Here is a 19479-nt window from a genome sequence, read left to right on the forward strand (position 1 = left end):
GTGAGCTAAGCGCCTCTGAAGCGCGCAAAGTCCCTGCCAGGAGGATGAGCCCCCGGACGGATATCGGATGGAGACGTCTTGGCAACGCCGAGTCTGACCTTTTGCACCGTGTTTTGCACGCGTAGGGGTTTTTCCGCCTGGTTGGTTTTGCACTTTGCTTCAGGGAACTAGGTATGTTTATAGCCTAAACATGTAGGGGAGAAAACTATTAGCAGTTTTCCAATACTTTAAGATCTGTCACTGGGAAGATGGGGTCGATTTATTCTCCAAAGCACCCGAGGCCAAGACAAGAAGCAATGGGTGGATGCTCCTCAGAGGGAGACCCAAGCTAGAATTAAGGAGAAATTTCCCGATGAGAACCGTTAATCAATGGAACAACTTGCCACCAGAAGTTGTGGGTGGGTAATTCTGGGAGTTGAAGTCCACCCATCTTAAAGTTTGCCAAAGTTGAGGAATACTTCTAGAGGTTTGCAGCTTAGATAATATACATATTCAGTGCTTTTTTTGTAAAAAACAAAAAAACAAAAAGGGGCCGGAACTCACACATGTCATACAACCCATCTTGCCTACCCTACAAGGTTTACCTCTGTAGTTGAAAAGAAACAAGCCTTCAATTTTTAGTGTATCTAAAAGATTAGGATTTTGTTCAAGGCAACTCTGGAAAATCTTGTCAAAAAAAGGTGCTGGAACTCTGTTCTGGTGAGTTCTATAACAAAAAAAGCGACAGACATTCATTCATTCATTGCAACTCTTAACATAACCTTGTTGTTAGTTGTGAAGTCGTGCCCGACCCATCGTGACTCCGTGGACAACGTTCCTCCAGGCCTTCCTGTCCTCTACCATCTTCTGGAGTCCATTGAAGCTCACACCTACTGCTTTGATGACTCCATCCAGCCACCTCCTTCTCTGTCGTCCCATTCTTCTGTTGCCCTCCATCTTTCCCAGCATTAGGCTCTTCTCCAGTGAGTCCTTCCTTCTTATTAGGTGGCCAAAGTATTTGAGTTTCAACTTCAGGATCTGGCCTTCTAAAGAGCGGGTCGGGGTTGATCTCCTCTAGGACTGACCAGTTTGATCGCCTTGCAGTCCAGGTGACTCGCAGGAGTCTTCTCCAAGACCATAGTTCAAAGGCCTCCATCCTTTGGCGCTCAGTTTTTCTTATTCTTCAACTTTCACAGCCATACATTGCAACTGGGAAAACCATAGCTGCATTTCTCCAAAATGCCATGCTCCATTAGTTATAACCTGGATTAGTTAATTTCAAACTCAGGTTAGTTTAGAATTTCAGTGGTATTGTTTGTGCAAATGTACCCAGAGTTAATTCAAAGGCCACTTTGGATATGTCGGGCCATAATGAATCCAACCATAATGAATTTATCATAACCTGGTTTTCCCTCCACGTGCGCTAGATAATAAAATGTATATTTCTTATGTCTCTTTTAAGGAAACTTTTTTTTTTTTTGCTGCCTTATATGAAAGAGGCGACACCCCCCTTTTGCACTCTCTTGGACGCTCCCTTCTCCCCCACCCATGGTTTTGCAATGGTTCGGCCCAACTGTTGCTCGTTCCCTCCTCCCCAAATGTCCGGGGGGGCTGCCCCCCCGCCGGCGCGTGCGTCAGTCCCTCGGCTTTTTTTTTGTATTGACTGAAAAAGCGACAGTTTAAGTCCTGATCAAAAGCAGGCAAATTAGGAGGATTTTGATTGGTCGCTGGAGTTGAGGAGAAATAACAGCCCGTCCTTGATTGGCTTGCCGTGCCCGGGGAGGATGTTAGGAAAGCTGCTATTGGCTGCGTGGCGGCGAGCTGTTGCAGGGACCGTTTTATGGGCAGCAGTAGTGGGAGTAGTAGAGAGGTTTCAGAAATGCAGATTTAATTCTGATTTAGAGTTTCTCTCTGTCCCGGTGCTCGCCAGCCAAATAATCCTTATTATTGCAATATTTGTTCCCGAGTGGCAGGATAACGCTGCACGTTGCTGCCTAATCCCCGAGAGTGACTTGAATCAGAGAGATCGAAGATCCATTTGTTGCCTCACAACCATCCTGGTTGAGGTCGACCCTTCTAAATCTTTTCCTCCTCCTGATTGAAAAACTTAAAGAATACCTCTTTTCAAAAGGCCTGGTTGCCTTGCAGGCTCTGCAAATCTCTGCCTAGCCAAAATGTTGGGAGGGGGGCTCCTTTGGGTGCAGCTGCATCCCTGCTTGTTGTGGGGACCCTGCTTCCCACATGGGGCTCTCGCCCATGGTGTGAAGCCCTCGGGCCTTTGGTTTTAGTCTCCTGTGAGGCCTGTCCCCTTTGCAAGCCATGGGTTTGTGCTTCAGGATAGGGGATGCCAGCCAGTTGCGGATGAGCCAGCAACCCAGGATTAAACAAACCGTGGCTTAGCTCAAGCTGTGATTGCAGTGGAAACGACCTGAGGTGTTTTCAGAAGATGCCACATGCGAAGGGGCCCCTCTTAAGATTGCCAGCTGGGGTCCAGTCTGCACCCTTTGTCAACCCTTTATTGCCCTGGTTCATTTATTTCATTTAATTTCATTTATTATAGCTGCCCAACTTTGATGGACTCGTCCAACTCCAGCATAATCATTTCAGTCATATCAAAAGGACTCTCCCGGTGTCTGTTCATGAATCTTGCAAATAGGAAATGTCCCCCAAGCAATTTATGGTGACAATTAAAGGGCCAGGCTTTCCCACAAAAGCCCTCATTTCACAGAGGAGTATTAATTCCTAGCCTCTAATTGTCATCTTTATGGCCTCAAGCCAACATTTCGCTTATTTGGAAATAAATTTCCTGGAAGCAGATATGGCTCGCTTTAAAATAACTCTTATTTATTTTCCTGTACATGCTAATCCCCCTCTGACAGTGCTGCTCTAACGTCGGAAAGCAACCACAAAATATAAGGGGAAAATGCACGTTTCAGATAAGGGAGAAGATAGGAGATGCGTGGCAGGGTTGAATCTCTGGGGGATGTTTCTGATGTGTATCAAACATGGTACCCGAATTGGAAAAAAAAAAATCAATTTCCTAAACTGTAGCCAATTAACTCTGTGGTTGGATCTACTCTGGCTGAGGAAGGGCCTTTAATGTTCTCTTCCTCCCTCTCTTTCAGGTTCGTACATTATGGGGGACAATGAGGATTTTGATGCTGCAGATGCTCCAAATGTTCAGAGCAGCCTTTCAGACTCCTCTCTGGAGAACAGTGTCACTCAAGATGACTACCCGCTTCCCACCACTGCACGGTCTCCAACCTGCGCCCGCTGCCGTAATCATGGCATCAGGGTGCCATTGAAAGGCCACAAGAACTGTTGCCAATTCATGGACTGCCAGTGTGACAAATGCATCCTTATTCTGTAAGCTAGGAGGGGGAACATGGTGAAAATAAATGTTGGGCTTTGCTGTTCTTGGGAGATGCGCTTGCAGCTGATGGCCTCATCGGAGGGGTCCCAGTGGGAAGTGTAGATAACTGAATTGCTCTTTGCAGGGATTTGGTAGCTTGGAGACATGTTCAGGAGGATAGGACCTGCTTTTGTTTCCGAATAACAATGGCTTCTGGTTGACTTAACAGCTTCTGGGCCAGTAACTTGCTCTGGAAACATAAAACAGCCTTGGAAGTCTACAGTTTTAATGGGAGAAACATGACTTTATGCTAGCATCTTAAAGGTATTTTTTAAAGCAGGGATAGACAAAATCAGACCCTCTAGGTCAGGGTAGGCAACCTTGGCTGTTTTATGACTTGTGGACTTCACGAGTCAAAAGAGCCAAGGTTGCCTACCCCTGCTCTAGATTGTGCTAAATTTCAAGTCCCATTTGCTTTTGCCAAGGGAAGATAGTAATAGCCCTTAGACTTATATACTGCTTCACAGTGCTTTACAGCATTCTCTGAGCAGTTTACAACATCAGCCTATTGCCCCCCAACAATCTGGGTCCTCATTTTACCAACCTCGGAAGGATGGAAGGCTGAGTCAAGCTTGAACCGGTCAGGATCGAACTGCTGGCTGTGGGCAGAGTTCTCCTGTAATAGTGCGTTACAACCACTGCGCCATCACTTGAATAACACAAGGGGACGCTGCAGGTAGTTGTCGACTTGTGATCACAATTGAGCCCAACATTTCAGTTGCTAAGTGAGTTTTGCCCCATTTTACGACTTTTCTTGCCGTCGGATCACTGTAATTGTTACGTTACTAACATGGCCGTTAAGTGAATCTGGATTCCCCATTGACTTTGCTTGTCAGAAGGTCACAAAAGGTGATCCAAGGTCTTCAGGACATCATCAATATGAGCCAGTGGTCAAGTCTCCAACTTTTGATCACATGACCATGGGGATGCTGCAACGGTCGTGTCAGTCATAAATCACTTTTTTCAGTAACATTGCCACTTCAAATAGGCTCTAAATGAATGTCGTAAGTCAAGGACTACCTGTATTAATTACCCATCCCTTGTAGAGCCCAAGGAAGATCCATGAAGCTGTTCCTGAGCTACAAGCCTTTATATCCCCACTGGGTTAATTGACAGGCTAACCTCAAAGTGAAATTGAGGAAGAACAGAAACGCACTTTGTACCCGATTTACAATGCATCCTATTCTCTAAGCAGTGGAGTTTATTATAAATGGAGGCAATAAAGCCTCTTTGTTTATCTTGACCTATTGAACTTCTTTTTGAGTTAACTTGCTGTGTGGTCACTGGGAAACATTACTACAATAATAGTCCAAACAATGCTATGTGATGGTTTGTCTTTACTTCTTCTGGAATTTTATTGTTTAAAAAACAACATTGGGTCTTCTAGGCAGAGACGCCGGATCATGGCTGCCCAAGTGGCTCTTCGTAGACAACAGGAGATAGAGCTGAAAAAGCAACTTGGCGATGGTTTTCTCCAGCCTCAGGACAGTGGGCCACCCAACTCCCTCCTCTTAGTCAAACCGCTGAAAGCGATTAAACCATGCAGGGGAGGGACAGGTAAAACCATTTCTAGCATCTGCGAAAAATACAAATATATATATAAAAAAAACTGCAGTGGCTTAGCAACGAGTAGATGACCTAGAACAGTGGTTCTCAACCTGTGGGTTGGGACCCCATTTGGGGTCGAACGACCATTTCACGGGGGTCGCCAAACAACGCAGTCCGCCATTTTTCCCCCCTTTTCCTTAGCTGTGCTACTCCCTTTTATTCTATTGGCTTTTGAAAGCCAATAGAATAGACTCTCTTGAATAGAGTCTAATTCTATTGGCTTTCAAAAGCCAATAGGAATTGTCCAGGCTGTCTCTGCCCTGCTGAGCCTGCCAAAAGTCCCATTCTGCAAACGGTGCTGCGCCAGTTGAGTAGTCCTCGACTTACAACCGGTTGAATGGTCCTCGACTTACGACCGGTTGGGGGTCACGGCATTAAAAAGGTTGAGAACCACTGACCTAGAAGAAGTGTTTCTCAACCTGAGCAACTTTTAAGATGTGTGTGGACTTCAACTCCCAGAATTCCCCAGCCAGCCATGCTGGCTGGGGAATTCTGGGAGTTGAAGTCCACACATCTTAAAATGGTTGATATTGGGAAACACCGATCTAGAAGACGTGACACATCGCTACTGGGGAAACTTGTGTGGGAATCTGACCATCAGTCAAACGGACTCACCCTGGATTGTTTCTCCCCTTTGATTGGATAGAGAAAAAGGAAAATGAAGAACCCTTGATTGAGGCGGAAGATGGGCTCCGGGGAGCTTCAGGACTCCTGCGAAGACAAAGGCGGAGAACTGCAAGGAAGGTGAGAAAAGGAGTTCTTTTTGACCGAGTCATTTTAACAGCCGATTCCACAGAGCGCCTAACCCAGGAGTAGGCAGCCTTGGCTCTTTTATGACTCGTGGACTTCAACTCCTCAGCCAGCACGGCTCAGCCTGGAAACCTCTCCCTTTCCCCTCAGCACGGCTGGCTCAGGAATTCTGGGAGTTGAAGTCCACCAGTCATAAAAGAGTCAAGGTTGCTTACCTCTGGCCTAACCTGTGATAGTTCCCTGAAAACAAGATCCCTTTAAAAAGTGTAACAGAATCCATGAAAAAAAAAGGGGGGGGGTTTAAGGATTGCTATGTATCTCATTCTATTACCAATATAGTATCCTCAATTTACAACAGTTCATTTAGTGACTGAAGTTAAAACGGTCCTGAAAAAAGTGACTTATGATCATTTTTCACACGTATGACCGTTGCAGCATCCCCCGTGGTCATAGGATCAAAATTCATATGCTTGGCAATTGGTTCACGTTGCAATGTCCCGGGGATCATGGGATCAGTTTTTGCAATCTTCTGACAAGCAAAGTCAGTGGGGGAAGTCAGACTCCTTTAACAACCCCTTGTTATTAACATAACAACTGTGGTAAGAAAAGTCATAAAATGGGGCAAAACTCACTTAATAAATGACTCGCTTAATAATGGAAACATTGGAGTCAATTGTGGTAGTAAGTCAAGGACTACCTGTACCTCTTTTATGCAGAAAACCTGAATATTTTGTAGGAAAAACATTTACCTCTGGGTATTTAATAATCACCAGGTAGCCGTTCGTTCTCACCAACACGATTTCCTAATTGGCTGTGCTTTCATCCCACGTGCTTCTAAGAGCCTAAGACAAAAGTGTCAGTACCTCTGTAATGAACATAGAATTATAGAGCTGGAAGGGACCTTGGAGGTCTTCTAGTCCAACCCCCTTGCCCAAGGCAGAGACCCTCTACCACAGAAGCCCCCAGCCTTTTGGGCACCAGGGATCGGTTCCATGGAGAGAGGTTTTTCCGCAGACTGGAGGGTGCGTGGTTTCGTGTGCTGCCTGCATCCCGCCGATGAGGCTTTGCTTGTTTGTGCGGACCGGTGGCTGGTATGCCACGGACCAGTACTAGTCCACGGATCGGGGGTTGGGGACTCCTGCTGTACTGTTCTGAACGAATGGATATCCAATCTCTTCTTCAAAACCTCCAGTGATGGAGCATCACAACTTCTGGTGGCAAGCTGTGCCAATGATTAATGGTTCTCACTGTCAGGAAATTTCTCCTTAATTCTAGTTTGGGTCTCCCTCTGAGGAGCTTCCACCCATTGCTTCTTGTCCTGCCCTCGGATGCTTTGGAGAATAAATCAACCTTGTCTTCCCAGTGACAGTCCTTAAAGTATTGGAAAACTGCTAATAGTTTTCTCCCCTACATGTTTAGGCTATAAACATACGTGCAATGTGCAAAACCAACCAGGCCAGGGAGGAAAAAATATAAAGAACCAGACCTCACTGTTCTGCTCCCGAAGCAGAACCAAAACCATATCCTATATATCCGTGGTGGCGAACCTATGGCACGCGTGCCACAGGTGGCACACAGAGCCCTCTCTGGGGGCACGCGTGCTGTCGCCCCAGTCCTAGGCCTTCAGCTGGGTTTTATAAAACCTTTTCGCTATAGGCCTCCGCCACCATGTGCAAAAAAAAAAAAAAGGTTCAATCAATCAATTTTAACTTCTTGCGGGGGAAAAAAAAGATCTCAACAAAGTTGGAATTGATTGATTGAACTTTTTAGTTCCACCCAGTCTGCCATTACCACCGCAGCCACAGCCATCCAATTGGCCACACCCACCCATCACCCGACGATACATAAGTGGGTTTGGGGTTGCAGTTTGGGCACTCGGTCTCTAAAACAGTGGTTCTCAACCTTTCTAATGCCATGACCCCATAATACAGTTCCCCATGTTGTGGTGACCCCCAACCACTTATACATCACCGGGTGCCAGGGGCGTGGCCAAAGAAAAGGGAAAAAAATGGCGGACAGCCTTGTTTGGCGACCCCCATGAAATGGTTGTTTGACCCCAAATGGGGTCCCGACCCACAGGTTGAGAACCACTGCTCTAAAAGGTTCGCCATCAGTGCTATATACAATAGTGATTTTCTAAGGGTAACTAGCTAACATGTTTTGTGGCTCTAAGTAAGCTTTTCTGAAGTTCCAAAAAACAGACACACTTATTTCAAAAACTTAAAATCGTCCCTGCAAATAAATTTCAGTAAGATAGATGCTAGTGGGGGGCGGGGGATTCATTGACATCACAGAATAACGTGTAAGATGTTTAGCAGTGCAGTATTTACAAGATGTTTCTTATACTGAGTTAATGTTATACGTTGTCCTTCAGGAAAATTCCTGGTTGCCTCTGTCTCCCTGTTCAAAAGTCAGTGAGCTGCCCTGGGCCCTTGGAGGACATCAAGCCTCTCCTTCTTGGTTCCCACCTCCTCTTGCAATGCCCCCGAGTTCTTTCTCTCCTTTTCTGCCTCCGGAACATCCCTTTAATCTTCCACCTATGGAAGGTAGGTAAGCCATGAGTCATGAAGCTAGCATGGGTGTCCAACCTTTTGGCTTGCATGGAGGCTCCACTGAGTGAAGAGGAATCATTTTGGGCTGGATATAAAATATATAACATAGTCAATGTATATAAATCCCATAGTAAAAGTTCACCATTTTATGGGGCCGCATTACTAACGTGCAGCCTGTGAACCGTGGGTTGGACATACTTGGTGTAGTGATTAAGGCGCCAAGTTAGAAACCAGGAGACCCTGAGTTCCAGTCCTGCCTTAAGGGGGTCCTTGGTGCTCTCTGAGTTTGGTTGTTTTCTTGCAGACCTTTCATTATCCAACTTAGAAAACAGCCAAGCTCAGAGAACAAAAAGGACACCCTCGTTTCAACCCTACAAATATTCTCCTTTATTATTCCCGCCTTAGCCAGATAAGTGGCCTTGGGTGACTCTCAGCCCTAGGTAGAAGAAGGCCAGAGCAAATCTTTCTGAAAAATCTTTCCAAGAAAACAGCAGGATTTGTCTAGGCCAGGGGCAGGCAACCTTGGCTCTTTTATGACTGGTGGACTTCAACTCCCAGAATTCCTGAGCCAGCATGGCTCAGCTTGGAAACCTCTCCCTTTCCCTTCAGCATGGCTGGCTCAGGAATTCTGGGAGTTGAAGTCCACGAATCAAAAGTGCCAAGGTTGCCTACCCCTGCCCTATACATTCCAGACAAATGGCTGTCCAGTCTCTTCTTAAAAGCCTCCAGTAATGGAGCACCCACAACTTTTGGAGGCAAGTTGTCCCACTGCTTAATTGTTCTGTCAGGAAATTTCTCCTCAGTGCTAGGTTGCTTCTAGAACGAAGGAGAAATTTCCTAATGGTGAGAGCAATAGACCAATGGACTAGACCTCTCCCTTTTCCCTCAGCGTGGCTGGCTCAGGAATTCTGGGAGTTGAAGTCCACAAGTCATAAAAGAGCCAAGGTTGCCTATCCCTTGTCTAGGCAGTTGGCAGGACTCATTGACTGAAAGGCACAAAGAGAGAAAACAGCATAGTTCAGAGTTTGATGTGGGCTCAGTAAAACAAGCACTCAAATATCAGGATGAACATACGGTTGTTTTCTGGCTTCACTTTTCCTGTTTACATCTAAATGGAATAGTGACTCACCTCATAGAACTATTCTTAGGAATTATGCAAGGAATTTTTCGTGATTAACAGTTGGTTAATAAATACAAAAACGCAATTCACATTTAGCACGGATTCGAGTATTTTTTTTCTCTCTCTCATTTCTTATATTTTGGGAAAGGAGATGTATGGGAAAAGCTCCTTTTTATTTGAAATCTTCTAGTATGCTGCCCCAATATTAAAACTGATTGCAATTAACTCAAACTACATGAACATGATTATTGTGAAGAGTTCTAAGTTACACTAGCAGTCAATGAATTATTTAAATTTACAAACTCCACCGTTCGCCTATCGGGAACCCAATTTTCATCAAATCAGCAAACCCAGGAATAGAAATCAAAAGTACCATTCATATATGCCTTTGCTAGCAAATATTGAGCGGCAACTTAATAGAGATGGTCTGGGACCTAACATTTTTGAAAACCATTGGTAGATGCTTTCAGCCAGAAGACAGCTTCAAGGAAGTATCAGGACTACACATTAAGTTCCAGCTAAACTGATTTATTGCTCATGCCTATACACAAGAATCTAGTTAACTAATGGTCAGGATTAAATTGGGATTAGATAAGAGTTAATGGGATTCAAAAGGGGCTGAGCTTGGACGATTCCAGGCTGATTCCTCTTTTGACTCTGCCCCCTCCAGGCTCTGCCTTTTCCTACAGTTGCCTGCAAAAACTCTTACCTCGGCCTCAGTTTTATACTGTAAGCCCAGTGCTTTTTTTGCAAAGAAAAAGGTGCTGGAACTTACACACAGTTCCGGCTCCAATCGAAAGCCCTTTATGGAGTGGGGGGAGGAGAAGAAACCGTTTTAGGGAACTTCCGAGGAGCAGATCACTCACCTGGAAAAGGTCTGTCTCCTCTCTGCCGCGGTTCCTGCTGCTACTCTGGTCTGAGACCAGGGGAGGCATCCATAACCCCCTGCGGCCCAATCCAGGCTCTGAAGGCCTGGAAAAAACCTCTGCTGCCTGGATCCATGGCTGCGGAGTGATTTTTGCGCCCCCCCCAACCCGCCCGATCTGGGCTTCAGAGTTCTGGAAAAGACCTCCGGAGCCCAGATCTATGGCCACGGAACATTTTGCGCCCCCCCCCCCAGTGGCCCGATCCAGGCTCTGGAGGCTTAGAAAACACCTCTGGAGCCCAGATCAGGCCATGCGGGGGCTACAAAATCGCTCCACGGCCATAGATCCAGGTGACAGAGGTCTTTTCCAGGCGTCCGGAGTTCAGATCGGGCCGCAGGGGGCCATGGACTCGTCCCCTGGCCTCAGATCGGAGCAGCATCAGGAACCGTGGCAGAGAGGAGACAGATCTTTTCCGGGTGAGTCCCGTGCAGCAGGAAGGGAGGGCGAAGCATGAGAGCCTTAAGTGAATGCTCGTAACTCATTCGGGCTGGCAGCTTAGAAGGAACTGATTCTTCCATTCAAAAAAAGGTGCTGGAACACCGTTCTGTGCATTCTTTGACAAAAAAAGCACTGTGTAAGCCTCTTATTGGCCTTCCTATTCCAGCTCCACAACAGCCACTTACTTCTTTTCTGCAGGTTGCAACGGAAATGAAGCTTTATACACGCCAGAGAGTTACCTGTCTGCTCCAGGGCAAATGTTTCATCACGTGCCTGGTGCTCCCTGGTGCCTCCCTCCACCTGCTGACCTATCGAGGTACACTGGGCTTGTGAATGAAGGCAAATATACGTGTCCCGGGATAATGTCGCAGGATCCACCGGAAGCAGACTTTTATTCTTCCAAGCTTTCAGACACGTGTTGGAGCCCATCGTCAGAGAACTTTTCTCTCTCCAAAAAGTGACACATTTTATAGAGAGAGAAGTTCCCTAAGGGTGGGCTCCAGCACCAGCCCAAAAGCTTGGGAGAATAAGATCTCTGGTCCCGGTGACCGACTCAGATTGGATCCTGCTGCAGTGGGCTCCTTCAACATTTCTGCACAGAGAAGATCCTGCAGAGGCTTCAGAGGAAGCAGCACCTAGCTGATCCTGGGTGATTTCAGAAATGCCCAGCAGAGTCCAATCTGCTTCATACCTAGATGGGAGGCCATCAGGAAATCCCAGGGCTGTGAACAAGATTGGGAAGTTGAAAAATACCGTTGCAAAAATCAAGCTGGATTGATTGATTTTACTTATTTATTTATTTATAAAAATATTTGGCCACCCATCTTACAGCCAAAACTCTGGGTGGCTTACAGTCACATATGCAGTTAAAACATAAAAAGTTAAAACCAAGAACTCATGGGAATAGAAATAGAAATAGAAATAGAAATAGAAATAGAAATAGAATAGAATAGAATAGAATAGAATAGAATAGAATAGAATAGAATAGAATAGAATAGAATAGAATAATAAACTGGACTGGACAGAACAGAACAGAACAGAACAGAACAGAACAGAACAGAACAGAATAGAATAGAATAGAATAGAATAGAATAGAATAATGGAGATTGGACTGGACTAGACTAGACTAGACTAGAATGGGCTGGGCTGGGCTGGAATAAGAATAATAGGATAGGATAGGATAGAATAAAGAAGAATAGAATAAAGAAGAATAGAATAGGAATAGAATAGAATAGAGAAATTAGAATAGAATAGAATAGAATAAGGAATAGAATAGAATAGAATAGAATATCTTTATTGTCATTGTGTAACTCACAATGAAATTAAGTGGGGCACAGTGGGAGGAGGAGGTGGGATCTGTTATTAATCAACCACCATTGTGATGATCCCCCACTGGGGTCCCAAGCCAACTGGCAGAGCCACATCTTTGGGCCCTTACTAAAGAATAGGAGGGTTAGGCCTAAGCTCACATCGGTGGGCGGAGCACAGCAGAGAAGGCCCTCCTCCTGAACCCTGCCAGCCGGAATAATCGGGCCGACAGGACCCACAACAAGCCTCCTCTGCCGGCACGGGTGGGACGGGCCAATCCCAGTGGAGTGAGACGATCCCTCGCTGATCCCTAAATAAACGGGATAAATGTTTGGCCCTGACCTTGTAGGCTTCTCGAAAGGCATTGAAGGCCTGGCTCTTTTCCTAGCATCTGGGTCAGGATGACTAGAGCTGCCAGTTGGAGTTATTTAATCCTGATTGTGCTTTAATAGTGGCATTTTATTTATTCGTCGATTGTTTAGTCCCAATTGCCATTTAATCGTTTTAGTTTACTTTAATGGTGTGTGTTATTTTTCTTCCGTGTTGTAGTTTAATGATATTTGCATGCCACCCAGAGTCGCGTTTGAGTTCTAAATGAATTAACAATAAGCTCAACCGGAGTCAAGATTATCTTGAGGGGAGAAATGAACTGAACCAAAATTGGTTTATAGGAATATATTTACAAGAAGCAATTAAGCTGTGCCAGTTGGATGAACTATGGGAAGTTTTAAATACTCGATTCCTGCCGTTTTGAGAAGGGAGGTTTTTAGTGAAAAGAACGAAATCCTATCAGATTTATAAAAAGAAATTCTGGCAGAATTATTTAAAACGATCACCAACCCTGATTTTTTTTTTCATTCCATCTGAACTAGATAATATAGGGGCTCCCCTGGGGCCTAGATATAAATAAACCCAAAAAACAAGACAGGTTTTATTATAGAAAGGTGTGAAATAATGCAGAGAAAATTAATACTTTTTAAAATACCAAGTTTTATTGGTAAAGAAAGAGCTCAAACTAGTTAGTTCTATATGGACGGAACTCTTCCACTAGAAGAATATAGCAGGAACATGCAAAAAAACATGAACTAGACAGTGGATTAATTGGATAAATAGAAAACAAAACCGTTGGAATAATGGTTTCGCAAACAGTCTTTTAAGATCTGTCTAGTTCAGGGGTAGGCCACCTTGGCTCTTTTATGACTCGTGGACTTCAACTCCCAGAATTCCTGAGCCAGCCATGCTGAGGGGAAAGGGAGAATTTCCAAGCTGAGCCATGCTGGCTCAGGGATTCTGGGAGTTGAAGTCCACGAGTCATAAAAGGGCCAAGGTGGCCTACCTCTGTCCTAGAGGGAGCTGGGCTGTGTGGTTAGCATAAACCTAGACCAGGGGTAGGCAACCTTGGCTCTTTTATGACTCGTGGACTTCAACTCCCAGAATTCCTGAGCCAGCCTGGCTCAGCTTGGAAACCTCTTCCTTTCCCCTCAGCATGGCTGGCTCAGGAATTCTGGGAGTTGAAGTCCACGAGTCATAAAAGAGCCAAGATTGCCCACCCTTGGTCTAGGCCCCATATCCCAAGAGGAAAAAATGCTTCGGCGAGTGGAATAACCAACATAAATTAGCTATCCTGTATTTTCTAGTCCCAGTACAGGAGCAGATGTCTACACTGACAAACATTTACTCCAAACAGCAAGTTGTGGGTGTACATGTTAGGAGAATTTGGAAGAATGACAGCTGTAGAAGTCTCTCTTCCCCCTCAACAGTTTGCGTGTTTTAGCAAGGACAGAAGGCAAGTGGGAGACAAGCTGCCACTAAAGGATGTTACAAGCAGACCTCTCTCCTTTTCTCTCTCTTTTTCCCTTTCCCTCTCTCTCTTTCTCGCTCCCTTTCTCTTTCTCTTTACAGCCGCATGGCTCTGAACCCCATCAGTGGCAACATGGATTTGAGCCGCCGTTCGAAGGCCCCACCGCTGGGAAGTCAGGTATTTTGTTTTAGCTGTGTTGAGCCCAGTGAATTGGAGTCATTCTATTTCCGGTCCTTCTCAAAAGGAACCAACGTGGGGGAAGTGGTGATCAAATGTTTCGTCTGTGGGCATGAGATGGGGACAGACTCATAAACCGACTCGTTTGGTGGGGTTTCTCTCCGTTTCCATTTATTGGCCGATAGGAGTATGATACAGGTAGTCCGAGACGTACGTCCACTGGAAAAAAGGATCCCTCACAGTTTTGACCGTCGCAGCATCCCACGGTCACACGACTGTGATTCAGGCACTTGGCAAGTCAGTGGGGAAGCTAGATTTATTTTAGCAACTGCAGCAAAAAAAAAGTTCGTAAACTTGGGTGCGACTCACTTAAAACAATTGGAAGTTCGGTCCCCAACGTATGGCCGTAAGTTGAGGACTGCCTGTATTATTATAAACAAATGGAGAGAGTCGTTCAGGAGCTCCTACTTCAGTGGTACTTTTGAATAGATAACATATTGCTTCCTGATAACCCACTGGCTGAATTTAACCAGCCAGCAAGGTTAAGTTAAAATACCCAGGCACTTTGTGGAATAGGCATTTGCAGGAGAGGCAAATGGCAAAATGTGCATGGCAACCTGTGATGCATCTTTAATGGTGGCTAGCCACCGACATCTCTGGTTTGTGGTTTGCCATGGTGTGGGAAGCTAGCAAATCTTGGGAACTAGGCCAATCCATTAAGCCATTTCTATGGAATATTTGTTTGGGCATGGCCTTTTATATAGGCGTAGCAATTAAGTTGTTAACGTGGCTGTAGGGTTAAAGTACATTGCAGGAAGCCAGGCATTCTGGGGGGGGGGGATTGCTTCCTGCTTAGCACAGATCGCTTCCTTGCAAGACTCTTAATGTCTGCAGACGCATGCAATAACATGCAATAACTTACAGAATGCATGAACTGAGCAAAATGAATAAAAGAGAATGCATAGCCAGGGAATAAAGCAGCCTAAATGTTATCCATAAAATGATTAATTAAAGCAAACAGTTTTGCTCTTTGTCACTGGTAGGTGGTCAAATGACTAATTTCTGGGAAAGTGTTTCGCACAGTGTACTTATATAAGCAACCAGCACGTCATCTTTGTCCCACTTGAATTGAAAGAGCTATAAAAAAGTACCGAGGTCACGTGCCACCTCCTAAGCCAGCCATGGGCTCGGTTGAAAACAGCTAGAAAAAGCCTAGGGTCTTGTCTCTTTTTCCAGAATGTCTAGGTCTGTTATCTTAGGATGAGGTCGGAGAGAGTAGGTTTACCCTGCCCTTATAGTGTTTCCTCACTTGCTGGAAGAACAAATTGGATAGCCCAGTGGTGGCGAACTTATGGCACGGGTGCCAGAGGCGGCACTCAGAGCCTTCTCTGTGGGCACGTGTGCCGTCGCCCCAGTCCTAGGCCTTCAACTGGGTTTTATAAAACCTTTTCGCTTTAGGCCTCCGCCGCCGTGTACAAAAAAAAACAAAAGGTTCAATCAATCAGTCAATTTCAACCTCTTGCGCGGAAAAAAAAAGATCTTGCAAAGTTGGAATTGATTGATTGAACTTTTTAGTCCCACCCAGTCTGCCGTTATCACCGCAGCCACGCCCACCCAATGGGCCACACCCACCCGGCACCCGACGATGCATAAGTGGGTTTTCGGTTGCAGTCTGGGCACTCGGTCTCTAAAAGGCTCGCCATCACTGGAATAGCCACTTGTCTGGAATAGTATAGGGGAGGGGTAGGCAACCTCAGCTCTTTTATGACTTGTGGACTTCAACTCCCAGAATTCCTGAGCCAGCGTGGCTCAGCTTGGAAACCTCTCCCTTTCCCCTCAGCATGGCTGGCTCAGGAATTCTGGGAGTTAAAGTCTACGAGTCATAAAAGAGCCAAGGTTGCCTACCCCTGGACCAGTAGTTCTCAACCTGTGGGTCGAGATCCCATTTGGGGTCGAACGACCATTTCACGGGGGTCGCCAAACAACGCAGTCCGCCATTTTTTTCCCCTTTTCCTTAGCTGTGCTACTCCCTTTTATTCTATTGGCTTTTGAAAGCCAATAGAATAGACTCTCTTGAATAGAGTCTAATTCTATTGGCTTTCAAAAGCCAATAGGAATTGTCCAGGCTGTCTCTGCCCTGCTGAGCCCGCCAAAAGTCCCATTCTGCAAACGGTGCTGCACCAGTTGAGTAGTCTTCGACTTATGACTGGTTGAGTAGTCCTCGACTTACGACCGGTTGGGGGTCACGGCATTAAAAAGGTTGAGAACCACTGCCCTGGACTATGGTTTCCTGCCTGAGCAGGGGGTTGGACTGGAAGACCTCCAAGATCCCTTCCAACTTTCTTTTTCTGAACTGAAAATATACCTTTGGTGCTGTGGACGTCTCTTTGTTGATCGTGAGGTTAATTGTGTGTCCTGCTCTCTTTCAGCCCAACCCCTCTGCTCATCTTTCAGTCTGGCCCACCAGAGGATTCTTCTTCTCGCCCCTTTCTGAGCAACAGCTCCAGAAAGAGGCCGCCGAAGCCCTGATGGTGTTACGAAACGCCCCCCAGTCTAGCCCCATGCTTTCCCCTTCAGGCCTTCTGCCCTCTGCCAACAGCGTCTCTGCCCTCATGGGCCCCCCGAGTTTCTCCCACCCTGTGGAAGCCATTCCCAGCCCTGCCATCCCCAGTCCTTTCCAGCCACACCCCTCCTACTTCATGCCTCCCTACGTTCCGCAGGCTGTCAAGGCCGCTCGGGACATCGCCTTGAAGCGAGCCCAGGGAGCCCCAGAACCGGTCAGTGCTCACGCCGAACAAGTTTCCGGGCCTTTCTTCTTCCCCCTGTTCCACGGTAGCCCTATTCCCCAGCAGTACAAAAACGTCCGTCTGTTCTCAGTGGCTCCATCTCGGGGGGCTCAAGTCGCGACCTCTCTAATGGTTTCCAGCATCCAGCCCGTCAAACCTAACCTGGGTGGGGCTTCCAGTTACAGCCACTACCATTTTGCCCCCAACTTGAGAACTTACCACAGCGCCTCGGGCTCCGTGCAGAAGACGGTCTGCTTGCCCCAAAGCATGGAGGCCGGCTGGATTTCCGAGACCAGCGTGGAAGTCCTCGCCCCAGCTGGCTCCGCCCCTGGCAATCCGCCCCTGCTGCCTTTCTGCGTCTCACCCCTGGATGTCTCGGTCGCCATGCCCTTCCAAGCAGGGTCCCCCGTTGGGATGGATCTGCACATGCTCCCTCCCACTTTGTCTCTGCTGAACCCCGGCCCCTGCCTTCTCGCTCAGCCCTCTTTCCCAGACCCAATGCTTTTCCCAGGGCAGATGTCTCCGCAGTGCCAACCCCCGCCGTTCCAAGAAGGAAGGTGTTCCAGCAGAAGTCCCAAAGAAGACGAGCAGGGCGAGAGCCTTAAGGCTCCTGGCAGCAAGAATGGAAAAGGTAGGCTTAGCAGAAAGCATTACCTAGCCGTTTTGAGCATCCCTGGAGAAGGCACAGGTTGCAAGAATACGTCTTCTGGAGATGCTCACACAATTATACCTGTAATTAGATTGACTTTCCTTGTCTTACATTTACACTGGAGGGAAAAAATAAAAGCTACAGAGAGGCATTCTGTAGCAGGACCTGGGAGACACACCTTCTCAACTGTAGCCCTTGCCCCGGAGAACCCTTTAGCTCTTGAGATACAACAGGGCCCCCATTCTCCTGGCCTTCCTTCTGGAAGGCCTTACAAAGCTGCCTCCTTATCCCAGTGTAGTCCCATTAAAGTTGATTTGAGGATCTTTGGGTTAAAAATTTTTAGTCATAGCAATGTGCAGGAAAGAGAAACCGAAAAGATCTGGTGAAACTCTACGTGGGTTATATATACAGGACCCTACAGGATGCCAATGGTTATAATGCTACAGCCACCAGGGTTCACTCTGGATCAGGCAGAAGGCAATGAAGTCTCAGTTATTTCACCTCTGGTTGACCTGGCAAACCCTGGCTAGCGACATGGTCTTCCCAAATAGCAGGCTAGTATGTTACAGCTGTGAAAGCTGGACCATAAAAAAAGGCTGAGCGCCAAAGGATTGAGGCCTTTGAACTATGGTCTTGGAGAAGACTCCTGCGAGTCACCTGGACTGCAAGGCGATCAAACCGGTCAGTCCTAGAGGAGATCAACCCCGACCACTCTTTAGAAGGCCAGATCCTGAAGTTGAAACTCAAATACTTTGGCCACCTAATGAGAAGGAAGGACTCACTGGAGAAGAGCCTCATGCTGGGAAAGATGGAGGGCAATAGAAAAAGGGGACGACAGAGAAGGAGGTGGCTGGATGGAGTCCCTGAAGCAGTAGGTGTGAGCTTCAATGGACTCCAGAAGATGGTAGAGGACAGGAAGGCCTGGAGGAACGTTGTCCATGGGGTCGCGATGGGTCGGACACGACTTTGCAACTAACAACAACAACATGTTTTGCCAAAGTCTGTCTGAATGGCTGTCATAAGTTCAGCGTAATGGTGATATAGGAGGCTAAGAGTTAGTGACATGTAGCATCAATGATCTAACAGGCTTCCTCTGTTCTGTTTAGATTCCACTGAAGCAGGGCCCAACTGCCTGACACCCAAACAAGTGCCCAGCCAGTCTGCTCAGCAAGTCTCAGAAAATGCCCAGCAACCAAGCCAGCTTCCCCGAGCTGACAGCTTCCCTTCGGTGTCTTTTAGCATCGGCCAGATGGGCTCCATCTCCCTTCCCAGTTAGTCTTCCGATTGGAAAGGAAAGGACAAGGCTGGCCAGACTTCCAACTGCATCTGCAGAATTCTAAGGGGGAGGTTTCCGTTAATTAAGGTCCCATTCCAGGCCAGGAGTCTTTGAAAAGGAGAGGGGGGCTTCTCAAGGTTGCAACCTTGGCATGTTTTTCATTCTACTCGCAATTGGCAGTTATTGCAATTGCTGGTACATTTCTTGGTGTAACACACTAAATCCAGATCATTTAACGTGGTCCATTCATTTTTGACTAGTTCTGTGCCTGGTGGAAGGCAAGAGTTTCTTTGACTTGAACAACGGTTATATTTTAGACAACAGCCAGTTTACTTTTAGTAACAAAAGTTTGTGCGTATTCCTTTTTGGAAAGGGTGTTTTCCATCGTTCTCTCGAATCATAGAGATATGATTTATAAGCAAAAATAGGCTTAGCGTTTCCTGAGAATTTGACCTGCTTACGGGATCTTGCATATGATTGATTCAGGAGAAGAGACATGCGTTGAATTCATGATCCAAAAGTTTGCTGCCAATAAAAAGTTGAGAAATCCTGCTGGTTTCTACTGTCTTTTATCAAAAGGTTGCAGTTTTCAAAGACTTTTAGAATTATGTCATGTTTTACAAAGGATTCTTTAATCGGGGCTATTTAGATTTCAAACCCAATATCCTGACATTGCGCACTCCCAAGTATTTTGTTA

The 19479-nt window shown here is 46.4% G+C and overlaps 1 protein-coding gene and 1 long non-coding RNA gene across 4 annotated transcripts; one reads left to right on the forward strand and one right to left on the reverse strand.

Moving 5' to 3' along the window:
• Window positions 1-38: 38 nt before the first annotated feature.
• DMRTC2 (DMRT like family C2) lies at window positions 39-19302 on the forward strand. Of its 3 annotated transcripts, none has more exons than XM_039352125.1 (9): window positions 39-171; window positions 3105-3345; window positions 4779-4948; window positions 5646-5743; window positions 8124-8295; window positions 10984-11101; window positions 13996-14071; window positions 16501-17488; window positions 18613-19302. In XM_039352125.1, the coding sequence occupies exons 2-9, from the start codon at window positions 3116-3118 to the stop codon at window positions 18780-18782; spliced, it is 2022 nt and encodes a 673-aa protein (XP_039208059.1). In that variant the 5' UTR covers window positions 39-171; window positions 3105-3115; the 3' UTR covers window positions 18783-19302. The 3 variants fall into 3 exon arrangements, with proteins under 3 accessions (XP_039208059.1, XP_039208061.1, XP_039208062.1); XM_039352127.1 differs by lacking the exon at window positions 39-171 and adding an exon at window positions 1816-2045; XM_039352128.1 differs by lacking the exon at window positions 39-171 and adding an exon at window positions 2238-2412.
• On the reverse strand, window positions 4716-5787 carry LOC120311983. The gene is made up of 2 exons (XR_005557769.1): window positions 5615-5787; window positions 4716-4967 (listed from the first exon to the last, which is right to left on the reverse strand). It is a non-coding gene; the product is annotated as an uncharacterized LOC120311983 (long non-coding RNA).
• Window positions 19303-19479: the final 177 nt, after the last annotated feature.

The sequence above is a fragment of the Crotalus tigris genome, unplaced genomic scaffold (genome assembly GCF_016545835.1).
Source record: "Crotalus tigris isolate CLP2741 ecotype Arizona unplaced genomic scaffold, ASM1654583v1 scf7180000018413.2111637, whole genome shotgun sequence".
NCBI classification, from domain to species: domain Eukaryota; kingdom Metazoa; phylum Chordata; class Lepidosauria; order Squamata; family Viperidae; genus Crotalus; species Crotalus tigris.

Excerpts from the sequence above, each read along its gene's own strand:
- DMRTC2 (XM_039352125.1), top strand. The coding sequence starts at position 3,116 with ATGGGGGACAATGAGGATTTTGATGCTGCAGATGCTCCAAATGTTCAG. Across the intron at positions 4,949-5,645 it reads ACCATGCAGGGGAGGGACAG|AGAAAAAGGAAAATGAAGAA; the intron begins GTAAAACCATTT and ends TTGATTGGATAG. Across the intron at positions 17,489-18,612 it reads TGGCAGCAAGAATGGAAAAG|ATTCCACTGAAGCAGGGCCC; the intron begins GTAGGCTTAGCA and ends TGTTCTGTTTAG.